Here is a 24238-nt window from a genome sequence, read left to right as displayed (position 1 = left end):
AGGAAAATTACCCAGTTTATCAGTGATGAGTGGTAGATGTATTTAGCATAGCATAACAATTAGGAGGCCCTTACTCTAAGTAGTTATTTCTTAAAATAAGTTGTGGTTCTTTCTTTGAAAAAAATCACAAATAATTAAAAAAAAAAACTTTCAGAACTAAATAATTGTACTACACACTTGTCTTTTGACATATTTGAATTGAAAATATAGCATGTTGGTACACCATAAACTTTAAAGTAGAATTAAAAGCAATAAGAAAATAATACAGTCGATTATATTACTTGTTTTACTTTGATAAATTAAACTTCGATGGAATTAATGTGCATATATATATTTTAAACATTTAACATAACCTGGAATGTTTCACCACTCTTACCTTGCTCTTCTTTTCAATAATACCCTAGTCGTAGTGTCATGCAATTACTCCTTCATTCAAGACTCAGAGAGGAGGCTGGTTATGCAGGCAGTAATGCTGTTGTTTAGGGAATGCCGAGAACTCAAGCAGGTAGTAGTCAATATATACAGATTAGTCAGAGAATGACAGAGCTCTACTTCGTGACTCAGTGGAGCAAAGCATTAGCACAACTTTTTTTTCCCTTTCACAATAAAAGACCTTCTTATGTCTCCCTGGAATTCCACAGAGAAAGAAAAGAGGGGGAGAGAGGGGGAGTCTTTAAAAAGGGGCGTATCTAGGTGTTCAGCAGATTAAGGACCTGGTGATGATTTGTAAAGATGCAGTATCCACTTTCAAGTCTAAAATGTTGGGTATTATCCAGAAAGCTGACATGTGGTAATCGGGTTAAGAGTCCTGAGAGAATGCCACTGTTTTTCCATAGGTAGATACAGGTCTTTATGTTACATGATGCCCAGGCTGAAAAGGCATTAACAGTATAATAGAATATAAAGGGAAACCATCTCTATATTGAGAATACGTGGAACTGAATAAATTGGCAGTATTAAGTTATTATGATGTGAAAATAAAAGATGGGCATGTTAATGTCAGTAAAATATGAATTGAAGAGTTTCATAAGGAGGATTAAAAATACAAAACATGTTAAATATAAATATACAGCATTAAACAATTAAAATAAGTAACAGGGAGTGTTCTTGAAAAATCTCCAACACTAGATGTGAAATTGTTGTATACTGTATACAATTCTTTGGATAGTATTTTTGGGTTTACGAGTAATATTATTATAGGCTATTATTGTATCATATATATGTTTGCAGCTTACAGTAAACCACCTGTGTTGTCAAACCATAAATTATTGAAAACAGGATTTCTTAAAGCATGAGTTTTGTGAAGTAGTATTTCACACATAACCTCACTGGTCTCATGAAATGCTGTTTACCTAAACTACTCAACAAGTACATTCTAAATGTATACTACATATTAAGGTTTTCCGGAAAAAGTCTAATGTTTTATAGATATTCAATATTATACAGTACTGTACATTGTCCACAACTAAGCTGCTTAATAAAGCAGTGAAGGTCCCTTCTCTGAATTTTCTACCAAAACATACAGTACTTGTATTCTGAAAGCCTGCCCTGTTCAGACTTCCTTATTTGGAAGCTGGAGCTGTTCTGTGTCTTGTTCAAAATGTTGGTCAATCCCCACGCAGTCTGGCTTCGGGAGGTCAATCTGACAGCCTCCCTTCCCATTTAAGGACTGCCTTCCCTTTCTGTGAATCTTACGATTCTGTTTCTGTGTTTTTTTTTCTTTGGAAAGTTAGCCCCCTTGGTGCACTGCAGGTCATCACAGAACATCAATTTCACATAATTACTTTTCTCCCTTGGGATATGTGCTAACCATTTAAAAAGGGCAAGACAGCATTTGGTTGGGAATTATACATTTCTACATAGACCAGATCTTGCATGCCATTGTAAAAAGTAAAAAAAAAAAAAAAAAAAAACACTCCAGTGCTATATAGTGGAGGCTGTGTGGGGAGTTCGTTCCATACCCTCACAATTCTGTGTGTAAAAAAGTACCTCCTATTTTCTGTTCTGAATGCCCCTTTACCTAATCTCCATTTGTGACCCCTGGTCCTTGTTTCTTTTTTCAGGTCAAAAAAGTCCCCTGGGTCGACATTGTCTATACCTTTTAGGATTTTGAATGCTTGAATCAGATCACCGCGTAGTCTTCTTTGTTCAAGACTGAATAGATTCAATTCTTTTAGCCTGTCTGCATACGACATGCCTTTTAAACCCGGGATAATTCTGGTCGCTCTTCTTTGCACTCTTTCTAGAGCAGCAATATCCTTTCTGTAACGAGGTGACCAAAACTGAACACAATATTCTGTGTTGTCCAGTGGTTAAAGAAAAGGGCTTGTAACTAGGAGGTCCCTGGTTCAAATCCTGGCTCAGCCACTGACTCATTGTGTAACCTTGAGCAAGTCACTTAACCTCCTTGTGCTCCGTCTTTCGGGTAAGATGTAATTGTAAGAGACTCTGCAGCTGATGCATAGTTCACACACCCTAGTCTCTGTAAATCGCCTTGGATAAAGACATCTGCTAAATAAATAATAAATAAATAGTGATAATAAACTTAAATATGGATTATAGTATTTATTTTAGAATTAGTAACAAGTCCCTACTATAACTAATTGAATAGTTTCTTATACATAAAAAGGTCATTCAAAATGATATATGCCTTTTAGAATGGAGTTATTTTTCTAGACCTCTTTAAAAGCCTGTAGTGTTGAAAGAGTTAATGACTTGGGAATAGGTTCCAAATGGAGCTTGAAGAGTGTGCAAGGTTTATAAATTAGATTATATTTATTCGCCCTCTCTGCTAAATCATTGGTGACCACAAGTCTATTTACTTATGCATTCTGACTGTTTTTTCCCTAGCTTTTTATTCTTCTTTAAAACTATGTCATTCACTCAACTTAGTTATTGAGGTCACGTTTTTAGAAGCATTTAAACTTTTATGGTCTGGACAATTTTACCAAAGCATCAGCAAAGCAGGAAACTGTCCATAAAAATTATGTTGTTACACACATAGGTCATGTTGGCCACCCCATTTATTAGCTACAAGCAGAGGCATCATCAACTCATAAAACACTAGTAATTTGTGGTAAATGAGAAAGGCCACGTCTGTTGTATGCACACATAAAAAGTGAGGTATCTGGAAGAAAAACAGGTTACAAACACACTTACCAGTAAACAGAAATAAAAGCACTAGTCCCTTATGATAAGAAATGCTTATGTACATGTAAAACTGCTGCAACAAAAAGGTAATTACACTTGCATAATTGCAGTTTCCATTACTGTACTGTGTATTTAACATGCTTGCTCATGTTTGTTTTAAAATGCTGTGCCAATGCTTTCCTGTGTTTCACTATGCTTTTAATTTTTTTGGTATTTCATTTTTCTAGAGTATACTATGGTATACCAGTAAACTGACAATCTTGTGACATACCTAACCTTCTTAAACAGCCCAGTTGCTTATATATATCTCTATCTTAACTATCTTACTGAAATATTTAACGTTTTTCCAAATGCAAGCCCATCAATAAAACTAACAGTTGAGTCAGAGTTGAGTTAAGCCCTAAAAAATTAATATCTGTGCAGGTTATCAGCTAGTGGGGTAGGTTATCAGTTAGTGCTAGTAAAAAAAAAAAAAGCTTATCTAGTCTATTTTTTTTGTTGCAAACCTAATTTATAAAATGAGAAAATCAGCAGTGCATTCCTGACCTGGAATGTGTCCACAGCTCATATTAATGGACCATCAGATGTGTGTGCCAGAGCCACAGGAAGTCTTATCCAGACCTGGGCCAAGAACAATCCCCACAGGTACCACTCACTTTACAACATCACTTTATTTACAGCTTGCAGGAGCCACAACGACCATGGAAAATATGCTCTAAGAGCCTACTGTATTCTATTCCTTTCAGTTTTACACAACTGCTTCAAAATCCTGTGTAAAAAGAAACATTTTATTAACTTTCACACGCAAGCAAAAAAAAGGGGGGTGGGGACGGAGACGAGGACTAGGTATAACTGGAACTTTGTGCTTTGTGTTTAGTGTTAGTATGACTGACAGCGCACAAGTACTATATTTTACAAGAGTTGAACTCCAGAGTAATTATTTTAATAGACATGTCTAAACCACAGTTCCAGAAACCTACAATGTAATATATACCGTAAAACACTGCAGCGGTGTATCCAATGTCTACTTTCTTAATGAATACCTGTCAAGCAGAATTTTATTTCAAATGGATCTGGATAGAATGCTTTGCATGAAATCCAAACCTTGGTGAAAATGTTATACTCACCAGATCTAGGTACATTTACAGGCTGAAAACACTGAGATGCTTGAAGAAGTCTAATTATACTGTGGTATTCCTGGGGTCAGTTTTTGAAGGTAAACGTGTAGTGCAGGTGTCAGTACAGCTAAGAAGAGGCGATGCAATATAAGCATCTATTTTATGCTGCGGATGAACAGCTGAATTGTTAAAATACATTGTACAAGGTTACCCAATTCCTATTATAAAATAACTACAGGACAACTATACGTGACTGAATGGGGTCACATAACCATGTACAAAGAATTATCTTAGCATACTTGAATCCAGATATATACCACTGTACCAAATGTCGGGTCTGTATGTTTTTTTTTTTTTTGCTTTTAATTTAGTTGTTGCCATTTATTTTTATTATTTTTTCCCAATTTGGAATGGCCAATTATTTTTAGGCTCAGCTCACCGCTACCACCTCTGCGCTGACTCGGGAGGTCAAAGACGAACACACGCTGTCCTCCGAAGCGTGTGCTGTCAGCCGACCGCTTTTTTCCACACTGCGGACTCACCATGCAGCCACCCAAGAGCTACAGCATCAGAGGACAACGCAGCTCTCGGGCAGCTTACAGGCAAGCCCGCAGGCACCCGGCCAGACTACAGGGGTCGCTGGTGCGCATTGAGCCGAGGACACCCTGGCCGACCTAACCCTCCCTCCCCCCGGGCGGCGCTCGGACAATTGAGCGCCTCCCCCTGGAAGCTCCCATCCTCGGTCAGCAAAGGAATAGCCTGGACTCGAACTCGCGACATCCAGACTGTAGGGCACATCCTGCACTCCACACGGAGCGCCTTTACTGGATGTGCCACTCGGGAGCCCGGGTCTGTATGTTTTTGATTGAATCCACCCATAAGTGAAAAAAAAAACAGCAACCACATGGACAAAACATACTGTATATCCACTGCAAAACCAAAGAACTATAACATTAACATTTTATGTATTACTTTCACATGCTTGACCATAATGCATTGTAAATCTAAATTCCTAATAATTAGACATGCTTGCAATGTAATCAGCACACACCTCCTTACACTAGACCTGCTGTTACTGAGACAACCTATGTTAATCCCCTGCTTATCAAACAAGAATGTGGCTGCTTTGATGGTTTTAAGCTGGTGCATTGGGACATGGGGATACTGTGAGTAGCTGCAAAGGAAATTACTTAACTGGCTTCCACAAACCAAAGTTTTTAACTTTGTGAAAGCAAAACATTTGATAAGTCTTCTCCAATTGAAGAATACCATACCATTTACAAAGGAACAATGTTCCGCTTGTAACACCCCAACGTCCGTCAGGAATGTTTGGGATGTCCTACAGGAATATAGGCAGCATTGGCTAAAGACCTTATAGCTATAGTAGCTAAACTGGATGACAGACAATCCCTGGTTTCTCCTCTCAGGAATCTATGACCACATCAGTCATTCGAACATCTGTATTTGTATTCTAAATCATACTGCATGTCCACAATTCAGGGTGGTTCAAATCAGGTTGTCTGGTCGCCAAATGCGATCTTCAATTTCAATATGGCCAGTAGATTTGACATTAAAGTCGCAACATTTGTGACTAAGCATTTACAATATATACAACAGTATATACAAAGAACTTTGGTTCTGCAATAGGTTTTTCGCTTCACTGTCAGAATCTGCACCGCCCTGTTGATCTCGCAGAGCCAATCCTTTCATGGAACCAGACCTCTTTTTCTGTTTCCATAGTAAGGCACACCAGCCAGTCAAATTAGGGTAGAACAGCGGAAATTATCATTGCAAATTCAATCTACGTTGTCTGTAGTTTGGAAGAGACGGCTATTGCCAACTTAAAGAGAATTAAGAAACTAAAAAACTTTAAAAGCAAGTAGTTTCCCGTCACCCCAACAACAACAAGGGATGAAAAAAACATTTTCTCAAAATATCTCTTACTTACCCTAAATAAAATGTCAAAGAAACTAAAGCAACAGTCACATTTATTTGCATTTGGATTTGGAAAATCCACATCTGGCCAACTCCATGAAAATTAAAATGTAACTGAAGATGACGAGGAGGAGTTAACAGATAGTATTTTAGCCAGTAACTGGAAAATAAAGAAATGTGTTCATTTCCCTGGAATTTGTATATAGTTGTCTTCCCTGGCATTTGATTATTATACTTCTATGTCCTGGTATTTTATGTATATACTTCACTCACTGGCATTTTATGCACACAGAAAATAGTTCCCTGGCATTTAATGTAAAGAGTTCCCTGGCATTTAATGTAAAGAGTTCCCTGGCATTTAATGTAAAGAGATCCCTGGCACTTTATGGAGTTACTTCACTGGCACATCAATTGTATATAGTTCCCCTCCCACAATTTAAAGATAATAATAATAATAATAAAAAAAAACATCCATTACATGAAAACAAAGTATGCAAAAGCAATGTCTGTACAACATATACATGTCTCATCATATTGTCCCCACTTGAAAAAGTTGGCCACCATAAAAGTTCACTTGGCCACCAGGTTTTGAAAGCTATGGGCCAAATGGCCACCTCCATACAAAGTGATTTTTCCCACCCTGGCACAATTGATTTTCTACGCATGTACTTTACCTGTTGCATACAAAGTAATGTGACAATATTACTGTATTTTCTTCTTCTTACTGACCGAATAATCTGTTTTTTAATGGTAACATGTTTTTCTTCAACTAACATGTTACCATTTATCTCCCAACATTCCTTCACTAGAAATGTACACTTTTTGAAAGTTAGTAATGGCAGCTTTACAATTAATAAACTAAACCATTTGTTAACCTCCATGTGTGAGTCATAGACATTGCATTTAACAATTGAACATTTTGGACCACTTCCTAACCATCATAATTCCAGATATTAAATACAGCTTAACTTTTTATGTGTCATTATTAATGCCTAATGTTATTCATTTAATGTTTTTATGGAAGAAAGGGATGCATATATACTTCATTTTGAGCACACTGTTGGACAATTTTTCTCCAATATTACCAGGTTTAAATCCTAGAATAACTTGTTCAACACACTTTCCATATAACATTCTTCTTCCAATCAATGATGATTAATAATAACTGTACATGTACAGCTGACACTAACTGGTTCATGCTATGCCAAACTGTGCTTGTTGATTAAATCCATATCTCAGTATTATTGAATGAGAAAACACCAGAAACAGTCAGGGTCAGTTGTACATATTAATGTATATACATAGGACAGTAAACTACTCTAACCTGCATGCAGTGTACAGACAGATGCATATGTAGATAATGGCAATATAAACTCTTCAATTTGTGACACACGGTAAGCCCTAAACCTGAAAGACAACCAAACGAAAATAATCACTTGACAGTAACTGCAGCTGCCACTCTTGTCAAAACCTAATTTTCCTTTTAAAGACTATGGTCATCTAATTTCCTTAAATCATTGCAAATGGTGTTGCAGGAAATTCACACAATGGGTTGGTGTAGCAAGTTAGCAGGTAGTTATACTGTATAAACACAGAATTAAATTAAACTATTGTGCCAACGTACAGAACAAGCCTGTGGACTAACCCAGCCCAGTCTTACCCTCTGCTTAGGTACGTTTTCAGGCCCTGCAATGAGCAGGCTTGTATTTATAGGGGGCTATGTTTGGATACGGCAGCTGGGATTTTCCTGGGTTAACATCAGCTTGTCTTGATGAGATTTAATTACTACAAGAAGTACTCTATGGGTTGTTTGAAGAGTGATTTGACATATGTACACTTTCTACAGCTGCCAACCGGTTGATAAAATCTGCTGCAGACTGTGTTCCACATCAAAGGTTTGGATTTTTTCCCCTATTTTTTTTTGTAATGATTGCAGCTGAAATGGCTTCAATTTCAAGTGTCTCTTTGTTTTCCCTATGTACCCCGTGGACATTCTTGTAAAAGTAATACACTACAGGCCAGTAACATTACAAACACATTTGCTGAGACACGGGAGGGCCTACTAAGAGGACCTGTTCATTATTTATTGGACACTCAGTGCTGGGAAGGGAAGTAATGTTAAAACTTTACAATGCATTTGTAAGACCTCACCTAGAATATTTATTTTATTTATTTATTTAGCAGACGCCTTTATCCAAGGCAACTTACAGAGACTAGGGTGTGTGAACTATGCATCAGCTGCAGAGTCACTTACAATTACATCTCACCCGAAAGACGGAGCACAAGGAGGTTAAGTGACATGCTCAGGGTCACACAGTGAGTCAGTGGCTGAGGTGGGATTTGAACCGGGGACCTCCCGGTTACAAGCCCTTTTCTTTAACCACTGGACCACACAGAATATTGTGCTCAGTTTTGGTCACCTCGTTACAAAAATATTGCTGCTCTAGAAAGAGTGCAAAGAAGAGCGACCAGATTTATCCCGGGTTTAAAAGGCATGTCAAATGCAGACAGGCTAAAAGAATTGAATCTATTCAGTCTTGAACAAAGAAGACTACGCAGTGATCTGATTCAAGCATTCAAAATCCTAAAAGGTATAGACAATGTCGACCCAGGGGACTTTTTTGACCTGAAAAAAGAAACAAGGACCAGGGGTCACAAATGGAGATTAGGTAAAGGGGCATTCAGAACAGAAAATAGGAGGTACTTTTTTACACAGAGAATTGTGAGGGTATGGAACCAACTCCCCAGTAATGTTGTTGAAGCTGACACCCTGGGATCCTTCAAGAAGCTGCTTGATGAGATTCTGGGATCAATAGGCTACTAACAACCAAACGAGCAAGATGGGCTGAATGGCCTCCTCTCGTTTGTAAACTTTCTTATGTTCTTATGTTCTTATGAACAGCATATTTAAAACTTCAACGATTTCAAAGTTTTTCAGCCACACCGCAGGCCAAAAAAGGTCATTTTTTATACACATCTTTTCTGTATCTGATTTCTACATCTTGATTTTGGGCCTCCTTCAATTTCAATTTTCTCTGTGATTAGCCACATTCATTTGCTGTCTGTTTTTCAAGTGAGATATCCAACCAACTCCCCGCCCCTGAACACGCAATCTCTTTCTTGCGTGGTTTAAAAAAATTAAACAGCCCTACAAAGTTCACGAGACGGGAGCATTATTAAGAAACACGTGCAATTATCTGGATCAGTAATCTCCCTTAAATCCTCTGCACTTTCAGAGCTATACATTAACACACAATCATTATAAACAATTTGTTTAAACAAAGTAATCCTTTAGGGGACCGCCTCAACAAGATGCTGTCTTTACTGTTTGTATCTCCACAAACCACTTATGAAACATTTCAACATGATGACCTCATAGATCCGCTGTGACTAAAATGTAAAGACTTTAGGTTAACCAGACCACTTCCTCATATTTAGGAATTCTTATTTACTTGTAAATGGGCTGATTTGTTTAGATACCATATACATTTAAAAGTTTGTCATCCAAATAGTAAATAACAATGTCATGTTTTCTGTTTAAAATATCCAAATAATACTGATTCTGTAATTTCAAAATCTAACACACACCCTGTATATAAGGCACCCTTTGTATGCTATAACAAAATCACCATAGTTTACTATACACTGTAGAATATTTAACCTGAGTACACTGCCACACTGCAGACAGTGTCCGTTTATATCATACACATACTGTACACGTATCTAAATTTGGAACAGGGTGCACATTATTTTAAAAAAACATAGTAATATGTTATTCAGACCCTTACCATAATAGTACCATTGTATTGCATTTTTATTTTATTATTATTTATTTCTTAGCAGACAACCTTATCCAGGGCGACTTATAAATGTTACAAGATATCACATTATTTTTATATACAATTACCCATTTATACAGTTGGGTTTTTACTCAAGCAAGTACCTTGCTCAAGGGTACAGCAGCAGTGTAGGATTGAACCCACGGCCCTCTGGTCAAGAGTCCAGAGACCTAACCACTAATCCACACTGCTGCCCAACTGAAGATAAATTGCTGTGTAAAACACCAACTTTTGGATCAGATGGTTTATCAGTCATAAAATAATGTATTGCATTGAAGACTGAACACCAGACTTGTAATTTCTTTAGTGATTTTATGTTGAAGAAGCATCAGCTTTCTTTTATACCCGTGGAATTGCTCTGGTCTGTCATTACGAGTGGTGGTAGATTTACGACTGAATTATATGTCATTTTTAAGTAATGCGTTCCGAGCTGACTTACAGTACTGTTCAATTTGTGGAGTGTCAGCTTACTAAATTAGATTGGTAAAGCACTGTGTTCAGACTGGGTCAGATTAATTTGTCTCAATAAATGTGGTTTATAGTTTGCCTGGGCTAGGTTAATCACTTTGTCAATGGGGGGAGAGCTAGCCTTGGTGAAAACAGACTGGTGATTTACCCTATTCTCACTACCTATAGCAGGGGTGGTCAACCCTGGTCCTGGAGAGCCACAATCCAGCAGGTTTTATAGGTAACCATTAATCATCAATTTCTAAACACTTGGAACAATTTAATTTTTACTAGTTACGCAGTATTTTCTTTCAATTTAAGTAGTAATTTGTTCAATTAAGTAATTTAGAGATAATTTGGAACAAAAACCTGAACACCCTGCAGCTCTCACGAACCAGAGCTGACCACTCCTAATTTAATTGAACAAATTAACTTACAGTCACAGACAAAAGTATTTGGGCAGTTAAAAAAAAAATAGAAAAACCACAAAGTGATTTCTGTAATTTATAATTGTTCGATTGAACATGCAAAAACTAATTTCCTACTTTGACAAAAGTATTTGGGTACCCTTATGTTAGTATTTTGTATGCCCAACCTTTGCTTCCTTTACAGCTTGCAGTCTTTCCGGAGATGTTTTTGCCCATTCTTCAACACATACAGCTTTGAGTTCTGCAATCGACTTTGGTTTCCTTTTTGCAACAGCAGCCTTCAGTTAGTCCACAACATCTGGATGAGATTCAAGTCTTCCTGATTTTCAGAAATTCCTTTGTAGACTTTGCAGAATGCTTAGGGTCATTATCGTGCTGGAATACAAACTTTCATCCAATAAGCCTTCTTGCACTGGGTAACAAATTGAGAGTGCAAAATTTCTTCATATTTTGCAGCATTCATTGATCCTTCTACAATACAAAGGTCGCCAGTGCCTGAGGAAGAAAAACAAGCCCATGCCATCACACAACCTCCACCACGTTTAACACTGGGCATGATGAACTTTTCTTTAAATTCTTCTCCTCTCTTCCTCCAAACATATTGTTCTGTTCTTCATGAAAAAAGTTTATTTTGGATTTGTCTGACCATAATATGTGGTTAAAGAAATCATCAGGCTTCTTCAAGTATTCAATGGAAAACTTCGACCGCTTTCTTTTGTGTATTGTTTTTAACAAAGGTTTGCATCTTGGTTTTTCACCCATAGACATTCATCTTGTTAAGATATCACTGAATTGTTCACTTGTGAATTTCTTGACCATCTTCTCTCAATTCTTGTGTCAAATCTTTTGCAGTAATGCAAAGATTTTGCAGGAATCTTCCTTGGTCTTCCACACCTGGAGCTAGCTGCAATAGTTCTTGTTCTCCTGTGTTTGTCAATAATAACCCACACAGTGCTTTCCGGTAAACTGAGTCTTTCTGCTATTTTTCTGGTAGTTTCTTTTTTTTCATTTAGTTGTATCACTGCCATTTTTAGATTGTTGCTGTAATCTTTAGTTTTAACCATTGTTGTTGCTTTTTTAATCACAAATTTCCAATTTATTTTTCAGCACTTGATGATATGTATGTTTTATTCTATAATTATCATTAGGTGTTGGTTTTCAATCATGATAATTGTCAATAATTAGCAACGAATGGGTTTAATATGAAATATGTTGGTCAAAGTATGAATTAGTTTTTGCATGTTATTTTTACATGTTATGTAATAATATGTTGTTTTATTATAAAGCTTAATCTCTACTTTAATTTATATATTTCAGTAAAACAATTAGAAATGATAGAAATCACTTTCTTTGTGGTTTTCTCATTTTCTTGACTTCCCAAATACTTTTATCTGCGACTATACATTCTTCAGAAATTGATGATTTAAGGGTTACCTATAAAACCTGCTGGATTGTGGCTTTCCAGGACCAGGGTTGGCCACTCCTGACCTAAAGGATCAACACATATTTTTTGTCTCCTTTTCTATGTGATATGGCAGTAAAATGCAGTAAAATGTTAAGGAAACAATGGTAAAACTTAGATTAGCAAGGAACTATAAAAACATATTAAATTATGAAAAACTATGTAGTGATATTGTAGAGCAAGTTAATTGGGTATATTTTAATGATATGAAGAGCAGAAGACAAAAAAAATCCTACTGGTGTTTTACTGCTGGTTATTTTACTGAGAGTGGAAAGACATCTGCCACAGAGGAGGTTTAGATCATTACAAGAGAGCCCAATGTGTGTGGCACAACTACGTTACTATTTTAAACTCATGCTTGAAATGTTCGTAATTTTGACCGTTTCAGTGAGTTTGGTAGCCAAGCAGCAATGTAGTTTGAGAGCTAAAGGAGATGGCAAATTTCCATGTTTTCCAATAGCTCTTTCTATGCTTGCTACGCACAATTTTACAGCTGATATTTCTGAACAAACAAATATGCCAACTCCAACCACAACACCTCATTCTTTCCAAATTCACTCCTGGAATGTCAGGCACTTAAATGAATTGTGAGAGAAACAGAGTTACAATCTGATGCCAAATGAGTTGGCTAATGGAAATTAGCAGGAACAGTAAGTGTTATCAAAGTTACAGATTGCCTTGGCACCCTGAGAGTTATTATCATGAGATAAGCAAGGGAATGCACAGAAGACACGCTGGGAAGAAAGGCACTGTAGTCAGTTTGGGATCAAGATGAGGCGTGTTTTATCTTTACACGCGAACAGTGATTCACATGGAAATGTCATAAGAAATAGCAATTAAACTATTTACTTTAACTGTCTGATGCTCATTTATATTATACTGGATTTATATTAATTCATGCATTGTTAACAAAGTTATGCAACATGTTTTTATTTTGTTACAAAAGAGTGTAGCTATTAAACACTGCATTCTATAAACCTTCCTCACCGATGAAAAGAGATGATCATTTGCAGAGGAGATTCTTTTTTATTGTCTTATTGCTTATACACTTTCAAACTGTTTTAATTCTAAATAGTGATGCAATGCTATCAACTGGCAAGACAGGACTGGTTATCTGTCGCAATGTGGGTTCAGTCAGCAGCCATCTGTACGTTTACTATGAGATGAGTAAGATCCTGTTGTGGAGGGTGTGAGGAGCACTTTCTGACTTGGCTACTGAACTCCTCATTAGGTCTGCAAGCAGGATGTACAGCGAGTTCACTCCGCCCAGTGAAGGTCAATGTAGGGTGACTATCGCTGCCGATAGCTGACCCTAAAGGCAGGTTCCACATCCAGATGTCTCTAAGTGTAAGTTTTTAAAATAGTTAAACCCTCTCCCCTTAGTCTGCTGCTACAGAAACACCCTTTCATTCCTGTTTTCAGACGTTTAATGACAGATAGCCTCCAAAAACCCTATTTGTGGGATCCTTTGTATAGCCATTATCAGATCTAATGGAAGTCAACCTGACAGGACCTCCACATTCTTCATTGAAATACCTTGATGTTCAAACCCTGGATATACAGGATTCCACAGACTTGACATTTTCTGTCGATCATCACCCAGCAATATGGGAACAAGGGCACAAAGAGTTAGCATTTACTGTAAGAGTAGACATCCTTTGGTCAAACCACTAGACCAACATTGTTTCTCTCCTTTTTTTTGGTAACTGTTGTTACCATGCTCTGTGAGTACTGACACTGGTTTGAGAAGTAACTACTTGTAACTGTAACTAGTTACATTGTTACTGTAACTCACTACAATTGTGTTCAAGTAATTAATAGATAACTGTTTAAAAGTAACTTACACAACACTGTAGAATTGTTGGGAAGAAGCCATTAATGCAGCTGGGTGCAACCTCAGTGTATCAGGAAGAAAAGCCCATCTCACTGGGAGTGAATGTAGGACAATGTATTTATCTGGAATCAATTAACACATCTGTGATGATTTTAATTGAATCCAAATGAATATTGCTCCTCATTTGCTATTTGTATGAATGTATACTCTCCCTCAATGTTCAACAAAAATGTTAATTACATTGGGCCTTAGAAAATGTATGTTTCTATTTGAACAATGAACATGTGTTCCTCCGTTACTCTGAATTGTTCATGAGCCCATTGCATGCTCAGTATCAAAAGCTTTTCTCATTTGGCCAGGCATTTCTCAAATGTTTTGGAGCATAAAAACACAGCAGTTAACACTTTAAACCAACGCAGAAACATATGGAGGGTCTGTAGTTTAAAATGTGTATAAAATGAACAGTTTATCAGATAATAACCAAACGCAATCTGAAAGGTCTATAGGAGATTATCATGTTCACAATGGGGGAGTTTCCATGTGTAATGTGTGGCAGTCACACAGAAGGACGTGATCAATCTTGAATGTTGAACCTAAAAATACTAGTCAATGGACACAGAGAATTTATAATTGATGTAGTTCATATGTTTTGATGCACTTTTGAAGCAGTGCATCATTATTAGCTAGGACAGGGATTTTCAACTGGGGGTACATATATCCCTGGTACTAAGGATCAGACAGAAGGGGTACACTTTTAAAAAAAGTTGAAAACCACTGGTTTAGGATTAAGCCACATAAGCACCCTCAGACTGGCCTATTTTGAGTTGTTTTCTATTCCATATTCATGTAACAAATGACTTGGTAATGATTGCTTAATCTGCAATGTGAAATTATAGATTATGTTTGTTCACTTTATGCAATATGCATATATTGTGCATTTATTATATCTTATGTTACACAAGAAACAATGCTATAGCTATGACCTTCCATACGATTGTAAGTCGCCCTGGATAAGGGCGTCTGCTAAGAAATAAATAATAATAATAATAATAATCTTGCTTTAGTCACAAGGTCAACTGGTCTGTTGCTAGGTATTCTCTGACACAGCGAGTGTATCATCAATCATAATTATACTTCCTGACATTCAGCTAACCCTGGAATGGAACTTTATTTCCAGAGACACTTTTAAACCATCTCGGGAGAGGCATAACTCTGTCATGCCATCTGGACCTGAAAGAACACTGTTATAAGAAAACATACTGTGGATGAACAAGCAGTTTAGCGTCCTTTACTCATTGTCAGTCATACATGGATTTAGACAGCGAAAGATGACCCTCAAAACTGTTATTGCAATCAACAATTATTTACACATAGAAGGATGTCCATTTATACTTGTTGTGCACTTTACAGTAATTTCTAGTTACTAGTCTGAGATTACAGCCAAGGATTACAATCAAGTCAATGCTATTTTTTTCAAACTCAGAACTTAGATCATGAAATCACATTATCTGAGGATTTCGATATATATATATATATTGAGGCAACGTCTCATTAATTAATATTTCTTGAGTAAGCAGAACAAAGAAAAATACGCCATTGCACAACGTTACTTTTACTGCATATGCAGTAAAGGAGAAAGGAAAAAAACATATATATTTTTTTTTGCATCAGACAAGGAATACATGTTCAAATTAAAACGTAAGCAGTGCAGTTTCACTTTACGTTGCCTCTGCCTGTTCCCTGCTGAGTGCTGTGTCTGTTGATCGCTCATTTTCGGTCAATGAAACCCACCTCCACCTTCACAATACGCTACTGACCAAAAGATACGCCTGGACTGCTGGGGCTTTTTATATGAAGGTGGTCACGTGTAGTCTCGGACATTATCGTGTGCATTCAATTATGTCTCGCAGTAAATTTAGTGTGCGTGCTATGGCATGTAAATTTAGTGCCCTTTAGTAAATGAGGCCCAAGGTGCACTAATGATACTCCCTTCTTTTACTACAGTAGTGCACAGCATTGATAATCAATGTTTAACATTTTTTAACACATTTGTATTTCCTTATCTGAAAAGAACTTGACGTGATATTTGTTTTTAATTACAAGAACGGGACATCTTCTTTCAGCACTGGGCTGTTCCTTATCTTTCATTCCTTATAATGTTCCTCCAACTGGAATGTGTGCGGCTTCCTTTCATTCTTCCATTTGTCTTCTAGCGAGACACTAATCTAGCTCACTTCTCTCATCACAGCAATATGCTCTTTTTGTACAGTTTGCCGCCTTAACTTAAAAAGAAAGAAAAATATAAAACAGTCGAAAATACACAGAGATGGCCCTGTTCTCAATTTACATTTAAGTGAGGTGAAGTTAGGCTGGGCTGCAGTATATCATTGTAAAAAGATTTACACAAGAACAAAACAAACTGTGTGTCTTGTCATTTCTCAGCTGATACCAACAATGTTGTGAAAAAAAAGCAAAAAAAACCACTGGGACTGGACAAAACAAAACACCGGATATAACACTGATTTAAGGCTGCGACACAATATTTTTGCTGCAAAATCTACACACAGGCTACACTGATGAAGTCTGAAGGCTATTTTTGATAAAATGTATTTTACGCCGATATATTTCCTCTGTATTAAAGCCACTGTATAACCTTTGTAGATTATAACAATTAATTTTTTTGTGGAACATGATGTATGTCTATATATTTTTAATATTCAAGCACCATGGTAAGGAAACAAAAGATATAGAAAAAAAAGCAAAAACTGACTGGATTTTTATACAGGCTTCCATGTACTAAAAACCTTTCACAAAAATTGAAAATATTTCATATTCATATATAGCAGGTGATTCTCTTTACGAACGACATTTCAACATATTGTAGCGATCTCGGTTAATGCAGGCAGGCACATCACACAGGGCGAGGCAATCCACACACAGGTGGAGGGCGGGCGTGAACCTGGCACCTCTCGCACTAAAGCATAGCGCCGATACCGCTGTACAAAAGAGCCGGCTCCTTTGCAAGGAGCGTATATCAGGCTTGTGTCTTCGTGTGCGATTACGTCACCTAAAGGTTCTACTGATTTTGTCACACCGCTGCACAGATTCACTTGTTGCTGTTAAAATAGGCATGTTTTATTATTTGAAAAAGATAAACTTCAAGAAAATTGTTTAGAATGGCTTAGCTGCAACTATCTCTATAGTATTTAAAAAAAAAAAAATTGTCCCCATAAATTGTAAATGAACATTAGTGTTCCAAACTCAAGGGGGGTGAATACTTATGCAAGGCACTATATATATATATATATATATATATATATATATATATATATATATATATATATATATATATATAATTTTCTGAAATACCACCAAAACAAATAAAATGATTTAAAATATGGTACATGAGAGCATATAAAGAGTACTGTATTTAATTGTATGTCAGAGAACACATCTGACAAGTCGTGTTTTAATTCAAACAGCTCAGACATCACTGAGTCAGTGGAGGAAATAATAATGGTGGTAACCTCTAACACAGCTGTGTGAAACTGCCTTAATAAAACATTGGGAAATCGCAAAGTACTGCTAATTAATTAACTGATGCTACAAAACGATCTCGCAAAAGTCTACCGGAAGCTATCACTATTTAATCATATCCTGATGTAACTATCACTATTATCTGCTGTATTATGGAATTGTGGTTTGTCACACTTGAACAACAATTATTGTATTTCTTGCTCTTATTGTATTACTTGTATTGTAACACTTGAATGTATTTGTATTTGCTTGCGATTGTAAGTCGCCCTGGATAAGGGTGTCTGCTAAGAAATAAATAATAATAATAATAATAATAATAATAATAATAATAATAATAATAATAATAATAATAATAAATAGTAGTAGAGTATTTCATGTTAGATTTCGAAATGCCACATTTTTCAATTTTTGTCAGTTAAGCATGTCAGTTAAGCATATGGAAAACTACAAAGTGGTATGAAAGTCAATATGTTAACGTAACATTATTCAGCAGGTTTTATTCGACTGACTGTGTAAAAAAATGTGTTAATTTTGTAGGGTAATGCAAAACTTTTGGCCATAGCTGTAGACTAATGGTAGATGCTATTACTGTATATATATATATATATATATATATATATATATATATATATATATCCTGCTGAGTTGACCGTGAAAAAATAAACTTTATAGTAATATGTTTTTTTTTTATTTACCTAGTCGACAGTGAGAGCTCCTTAGTTGGCATTGTATCTGGCTATAGGAGGTTAGACCTTGACAAGTATTCCTACAGCTAGAAACAGCATTCCAAACCTTCATATGTATTAATCACTGTTACCTATTATATAAGGGCCTTTACAATCTTATGAATGAAACACATCCATCAAAGCATTCAGTGGCAACAACCCTAACTTGTTCACTACTCTTTACTTGTTTATTTGTTTACTTACTTTTAAGCTTCGACATATGTAATTAGAACTGTAACGAATGGTACATTTTGACCTTCGAACATTCGGAACACATTACCGATTACTGGTGACGTCACCATAGTTACAAGTTTTTATTTGTTTGGAAATCCTATTATTTTACAGGAATTCGATATAAATGGAATAAAACATTCACATGTAGTGTATTTTAAAACAAGTTTTGCTTTAGTAATATACATTATACAAATCAAAATATCGAATTTTGCATGTGAGTGACATTTAATGTGTGATTTATAGTATTCAAACGGTTTCTGTTAACCTTTGAAGGTTTAGAACTACCTTCAAATTCCTGGCTAGTGAATGAACTTTCGAACCTTTGAACACAGCCCTATATGTAATAAAACCTGTCTGTACATTATTTAAGGATGTACAGTACAGTTAAAGTGGGCGATACTTTACACTGATTTCCAGCTCTGTATAACAATAATGGTTAAAATTTCTGATGCCCTGTGATCTCTCTGAATATGGTTTCCAAAAATAGTTTTGTGGGTGAGTATATGCATGAGGTATATACAGTAAAAACTCTGCAGAAAATGCTCCTAGAATCTTATGTCATGGAATGTTGTTGTATTTTAAGTTGTGCACTTAAGGACACCCTAACAAAGTGGGTACTTACAGCTTTGGCTTAGTAGGCAGTGGAGGGGGCTCCTTGACTGGGGAGAGGAGGACTGGTGGTGGTGGGAGAGGTGCAGGCTGCCCATTGCTGGTCTGGCCATTGACAGCTCCGTTCACCTGGCTGGGACTCAGTTGCAGCTGAAGAGCGGTCACACTCGGCCAGATCTCCAGCTCGTTCACATGGACATTCTCGTTGCCAGGCTTCTTGGGGGGTAGATCCAGGAAACTGATTTCAGTGGCAGGTGGCGGAGGGAGAAACGACTGGTCCTCGGAAACGCCAGCTTCAGCAGAAACACCATTGCTAGTGGTCTCTTCATGAACTTACAAAAATACAAATAAAGATAGTCCTGATTATTTATTACCCCAAGCATCTTTCTTCTAATATTGAATTCTTGAGGAATGATTTAACTCAGGGGTGCACAAAATGTCTCTTTGTTCCAACCATGTTCTATTGTAAATTGTTTAATTTAACCAACAAAACCTCCCGGCCCCAAAGCAATTCATTCTTTAAATTTACCATACACTACACAAATTATTTTTCTGATGTTCTTTGTTTTTACAGGAGGTTGTCTTTAAAAATGTTAGAGCAAGGCAAGGGGACTCAACTCTGAGATGAGCATGTGGTGAGAAAGTGGTGCTGGGGCAGGAGATTGACTTCCACAGTGAGGGTCAGAGTAACTGGCATGGGGGGGGGGGATGCATTTGGTTGTAGGAGTACACAGTGGTGGTAGGTAACTTGAGACACCCTGCTGACATGCACTGCTGACACTGATAAGCAGTGGCTTGTGCTTTCGGATTTCTATAGGCTGACTTTGTGGAGTTGGGATGGGTTACTTTGCCTGGCTAGCAATGAATGAGTCATACAGAACACATAAACACATTCAAAGGTATCCAAAATGAACACAATTGAATGGAAAATACATTGCCAGTCTTCAATTGTAATCATATTGGGACAGCAGTGGGGAGTAATGGTTAGGGCTCTGGACTCTTGACCAGAGGGTCGTGGGTTCAATCCCAGGTGGGGTACACTGCTGCTGTACCCTTGAGCAAGGTACTTTACCTAGATTGCTCCAGTAAAAACCCAACTGTATAAATGGTTAATTGTATGTAAAAATAATGTGATATCTTGTAACAATTGTACGTCGCCCTGGGTAAGGATGTCTGCTAAGAAATAAAATAAAAAAAAATATCATCTAATCATATATTTAGGGAAAAAAAAATATCCCTAAATACTTTCAGATTAAAAAAAGAAATGTTTGCATCCAGGGATTTCAACTTGTCTAGTAGCTCTTGTGAGGTTACATGATTTAATTTGAATGGCAGCCTAATAATGTAACAAGAAATGGGATTTAGAACATAATAAGTAGCATGCACTCATTTAGTAGAAATGTTAATGAATCTGTTAAGTATAGCAAGTGGTGTAATTTGGTTATCTGCCACTGACTTGGGCAGACAGTCAGCTGAGCGGTGCTGGTCACTGATCCATACTGATTGCTGGTCATGCAACTGAAAGTTCCTCCATCCTCAGGAAAGGCTTCTGCAATCACCAGCGTACAAATCTCTTCTACAAATAAGAAAAAAAATGTTATTAAAAGAAAATAAGTTGGCCTCACTTAAAGTTTCATGTTGATCATACTGAAGCCTTTTTTTTTGTTGGTCGTGTGTGAGACTCTTTGACATACAGTACTTAAATACACACACTGAGATTGCATAAGGAAAATGCCTAGACTGCAGCTACAGAATACCAACTTGGATTGTATAAGATCTCATAATAAGCAGAGCTGAGTCACTTAAATAGGAGGCTGTGTGGTCCAGTGGTTAAAGAAAAGGGCTTGTAACTAGGAGGTCCTCGGTTCAAATCCCACCTCAGCCACTAACTCATTGTGTGACCCTGAGCAAGTCACTTAACCTCCTTGTGCTCCGTCTTTCGGGTGAGACGTAGTTGTAAGTGACTCTGTAGCTGATGCATAGTTCACACACCCTAGTCTCTGTAAGTCACCTTGGATAAAGGCATCTGCTGAATAAACAAATAATAATAATAATAATCTGTGTCCTAGTTAGGGGAACTGTGCTTTTGTTAGTGTTTTCAAAGAAACTAGGTCATTTATTCTTTGTGAACATGAAGATACTACAGAACAATTTTAAATAAAAGCTTGGTTATTAACACTGGTGTCAAACTTACCATTCTAATTCAGGCTTTGGTAAATTCTCTTTGTCTTGACTAATTTAATTAGAAGTCTATAATTTAAGTTATTCTCCTTTTAAGGTCCTTGGTCATAGAATGAACTAGACATCTGTATCTAGACAATGATGTATTTGACTGTTACAGTTGATTACTGGGTAATGCAGTCTTGCAAAGTGAGACTGCAATATGTGGTATGGATGATTGTGGAATGTTTTATACAGTATATACTTTTTAATGGCTGGCATTTCTCTATTTTGCCACTGCTTACTGAAAGACCATGTTGTCTCAGTTATCATTTATTCGGTTATAATATAGAATTTCACTGTTTGATTTTAGATTGGTTACAAAGGTTTGATTTAAAGAAATCAATGGCAAATGGTGCTGTGATGGTCATTTATTTGGTAAAGCCTGTGTAAAGTGAAATCAAATAGATCATTTCTATTGCCAAATGATTTCAAGCCTTTTGGGTTTAAGGAATACAGTTGCGTGCTTTTGAAGTCACAGGTCCAGTCATTCTGATATGCTAAAATGTATACACATCAATCCAGGCAGTTGAGTAATATCCAAGACAACAGCAGCTGGCAGAATGTTTCATTCTTGATGTAGACTATTGTTTGAGGCATTCCATCCATCAAGACAAAGTAACAGGATGGTAGAACGGAGATGAGTGGACTCTGGCAGACCATAATGACACGCTTCAGTTCCCCAGATAACTATTTTCGGACAATAAAAATGTTTATGGAGATATGAAAGTTAGATGTACACTGTCCAGATAGCAGGGAGTCCAGCAGATGTACAGGCTCCTGTATGTTTTTTATGTATTCCAGGTTCTATCTTTTAAACTCCTACAAGCGGAGATGCAGTTGGGATACTTTGCCCATGCGAAAGCCAAGAATAACCTGTCTGATTTACTGCCTTGCGCCTGGAATGAAGAATGTGAAAACCTGAAATATAACCCACACCCGGTGAGAACCCACAAGCAGATGTCACAAGAATCTTTTTTTTTTTTTTTTCTATCTCATAAAACTACTTTTTCAATTATTTCAAGTGCTAGGACAATATTCTTACATTTTAATTAGCTGGAAAATAAAAGTATAATTAGTACCATATTACAGCGGCAATCAAATGATCTTTTTAAGAAAGGAGAGTGTACTGTAGAATATGTGTTATTTATTTCGGACCTCATTTGTGCAGTGGTTTCCGGTGTGTGATATCTTTTTGATGAAGACATTCTGTTATATGAATGAAAGTGAACATAGTCATTTTGCCACCAAATACATTCCAAGCAGTGTTTTCTCAAAAATGTATTTGTACTAATGAAAGTCCTTAAGCAAGAGACATGCAACATCTTGTTTTTGTGTCTACTGAGTTTCACAATAAGGTAGGATTGAGTCACAAGGAGGTCAGGATAAGTCACTTGCCCATGGTCGAGCAGTGAGTCAGAGTCTCAGCAGGGATTGAAATCCCAGGAATTATTTGTTCTTTATCTTGTGCGTAATAAATATCCCACTCAGCTTAATTTCCACATGGCCTTGCTTTGCCATAACTTCTGTGGTGAATTTGGAACAGTATGCACTGGGGTGACTTAGGAACGCTAGCTAAACCAGTACATTTCCATAAGACTAACTAGGGCTGGGACCAAATCAAAACTTTGACAACCCGCTAATTGCACTTAACAAACTGTATTTAATAGTGTTTTCTTTTCATGTGCAGGAGAAATAAGATACTTACAAAAAAAAGAAAATGATATTAAATACAGTTTTGTTAAGTGTGATTAGCGGGTTGTCAACGTTTTGATTTGGTCCCAGCCTAGGTGTCAGGGTCTGCATTTACCCTACTCTAAAAAAAACTTCTTTCTTTTCTTTTTTTGAAACTGACACTTTTTGGAAATAACGAAAAGCCAAGTTTAAAAACAACTGCCCAAACTGAACTTGATTTAACATCACACTCCTGCTTACAAAAAAAAAGTGGACTCTTACCAGGCTCGGCTGCAGATCGGGGCTCTGACAGTGAATTTACATGAAAGAAATAAAAAGAGAATCATTTTGAAAAATCCAGCTTGCTTTGATAATAACAGATAATAACAGATGTTTATATCTAATCGTTACAGTATATTTATTTATTTATTTATTTATTTATTTATTTATTTCTTAGCAGATGCCCTTAGCCCTTATGCCCTTACAATTGTTACAAAACATCACAGTACAAAGTATTGCATTATAAAATATCACATTTTACAAGTTATTACATTATAAAATATCACATTACAGAATATAATAATACAGATAAGAGCAGTTATGTAAGTACTATAAGACTAATATGTGTCTAAATTAAAGAGCTGGGTTAAGGGATCATGCTATCATTTTTAGGATAGAATACAGATACACAGCACCTCGTTATAATGCTATTTGGTCATGGCTCCATTGGGTATCACTACCACTTGATTTCCCATTATAACACAAAACATACCGTAAACAGCACAGCCTCTTAGCAGAGTTATAAAGGCTGACGACAGTATTATAAAGGGAAAGCACTGTATAAATTTATTACGCAAGTGTGAGTAGCATTTGAACTATGACAAGCTGATTTGTTCATTTCAAAAATATTTTGAGAGTGAATAAAGTCTGTCTTTAATGAAATCTTGGTGAATCCAGTTTGACTCGGAGAGCTGCTAAGTGGAAACACAATGCTATAATGTTGTTGTTACAGAAAGTCTGTTGCCA

At 36.7% G+C, this 24238-nt stretch overlaps 1 protein-coding gene across 6 annotated transcripts in view; it reads right to left on the bottom strand.

Annotated features, from left to right (window-relative positions):
- The window catches only part of palld (palladin, cytoskeletal associated protein), a 155588-nt gene that overhangs the window by 42492 nt on the left and 88858 nt on the right, over positions 1-24238 (bottom strand). For 4 of the 6 annotated variants that reach the window (XM_059032131.1, XM_034034838.3, XM_059032135.1 and 1 more), the window contains 3 exons: positions 23495-23518; positions 20775-20894; positions 19332-19650 (listed from right to left, as the gene is read on the bottom strand). In XM_059032131.1, the coding sequence (XP_058888114.1) occupies positions 19332-19650; positions 20775-20894; positions 23495-23518 (463 nt within the window). Of the gene's footprint in view, positions 1-376; positions 595-19331; positions 19651-20774; positions 20895-23494; positions 23519-24238 lie in introns of those variants that run through there. The other 2 variants (XM_059032149.1, XM_059032155.1) reach the window with 1 other exon arrangement.

Source organism: Acipenser ruthenus, chromosome 1 (genome assembly GCF_902713425.1).
Source record: "Acipenser ruthenus chromosome 1, fAciRut3.2 maternal haplotype, whole genome shotgun sequence".
In the NCBI taxonomy this organism is placed as follows: domain Eukaryota; kingdom Metazoa; phylum Chordata; class Actinopteri; order Acipenseriformes; family Acipenseridae; genus Acipenser; species Acipenser ruthenus.
The sequence above is the reverse complement of the archived record's forward strand: the minus strand, read 5'-3'. Positions and strand labels throughout refer to the sequence as shown.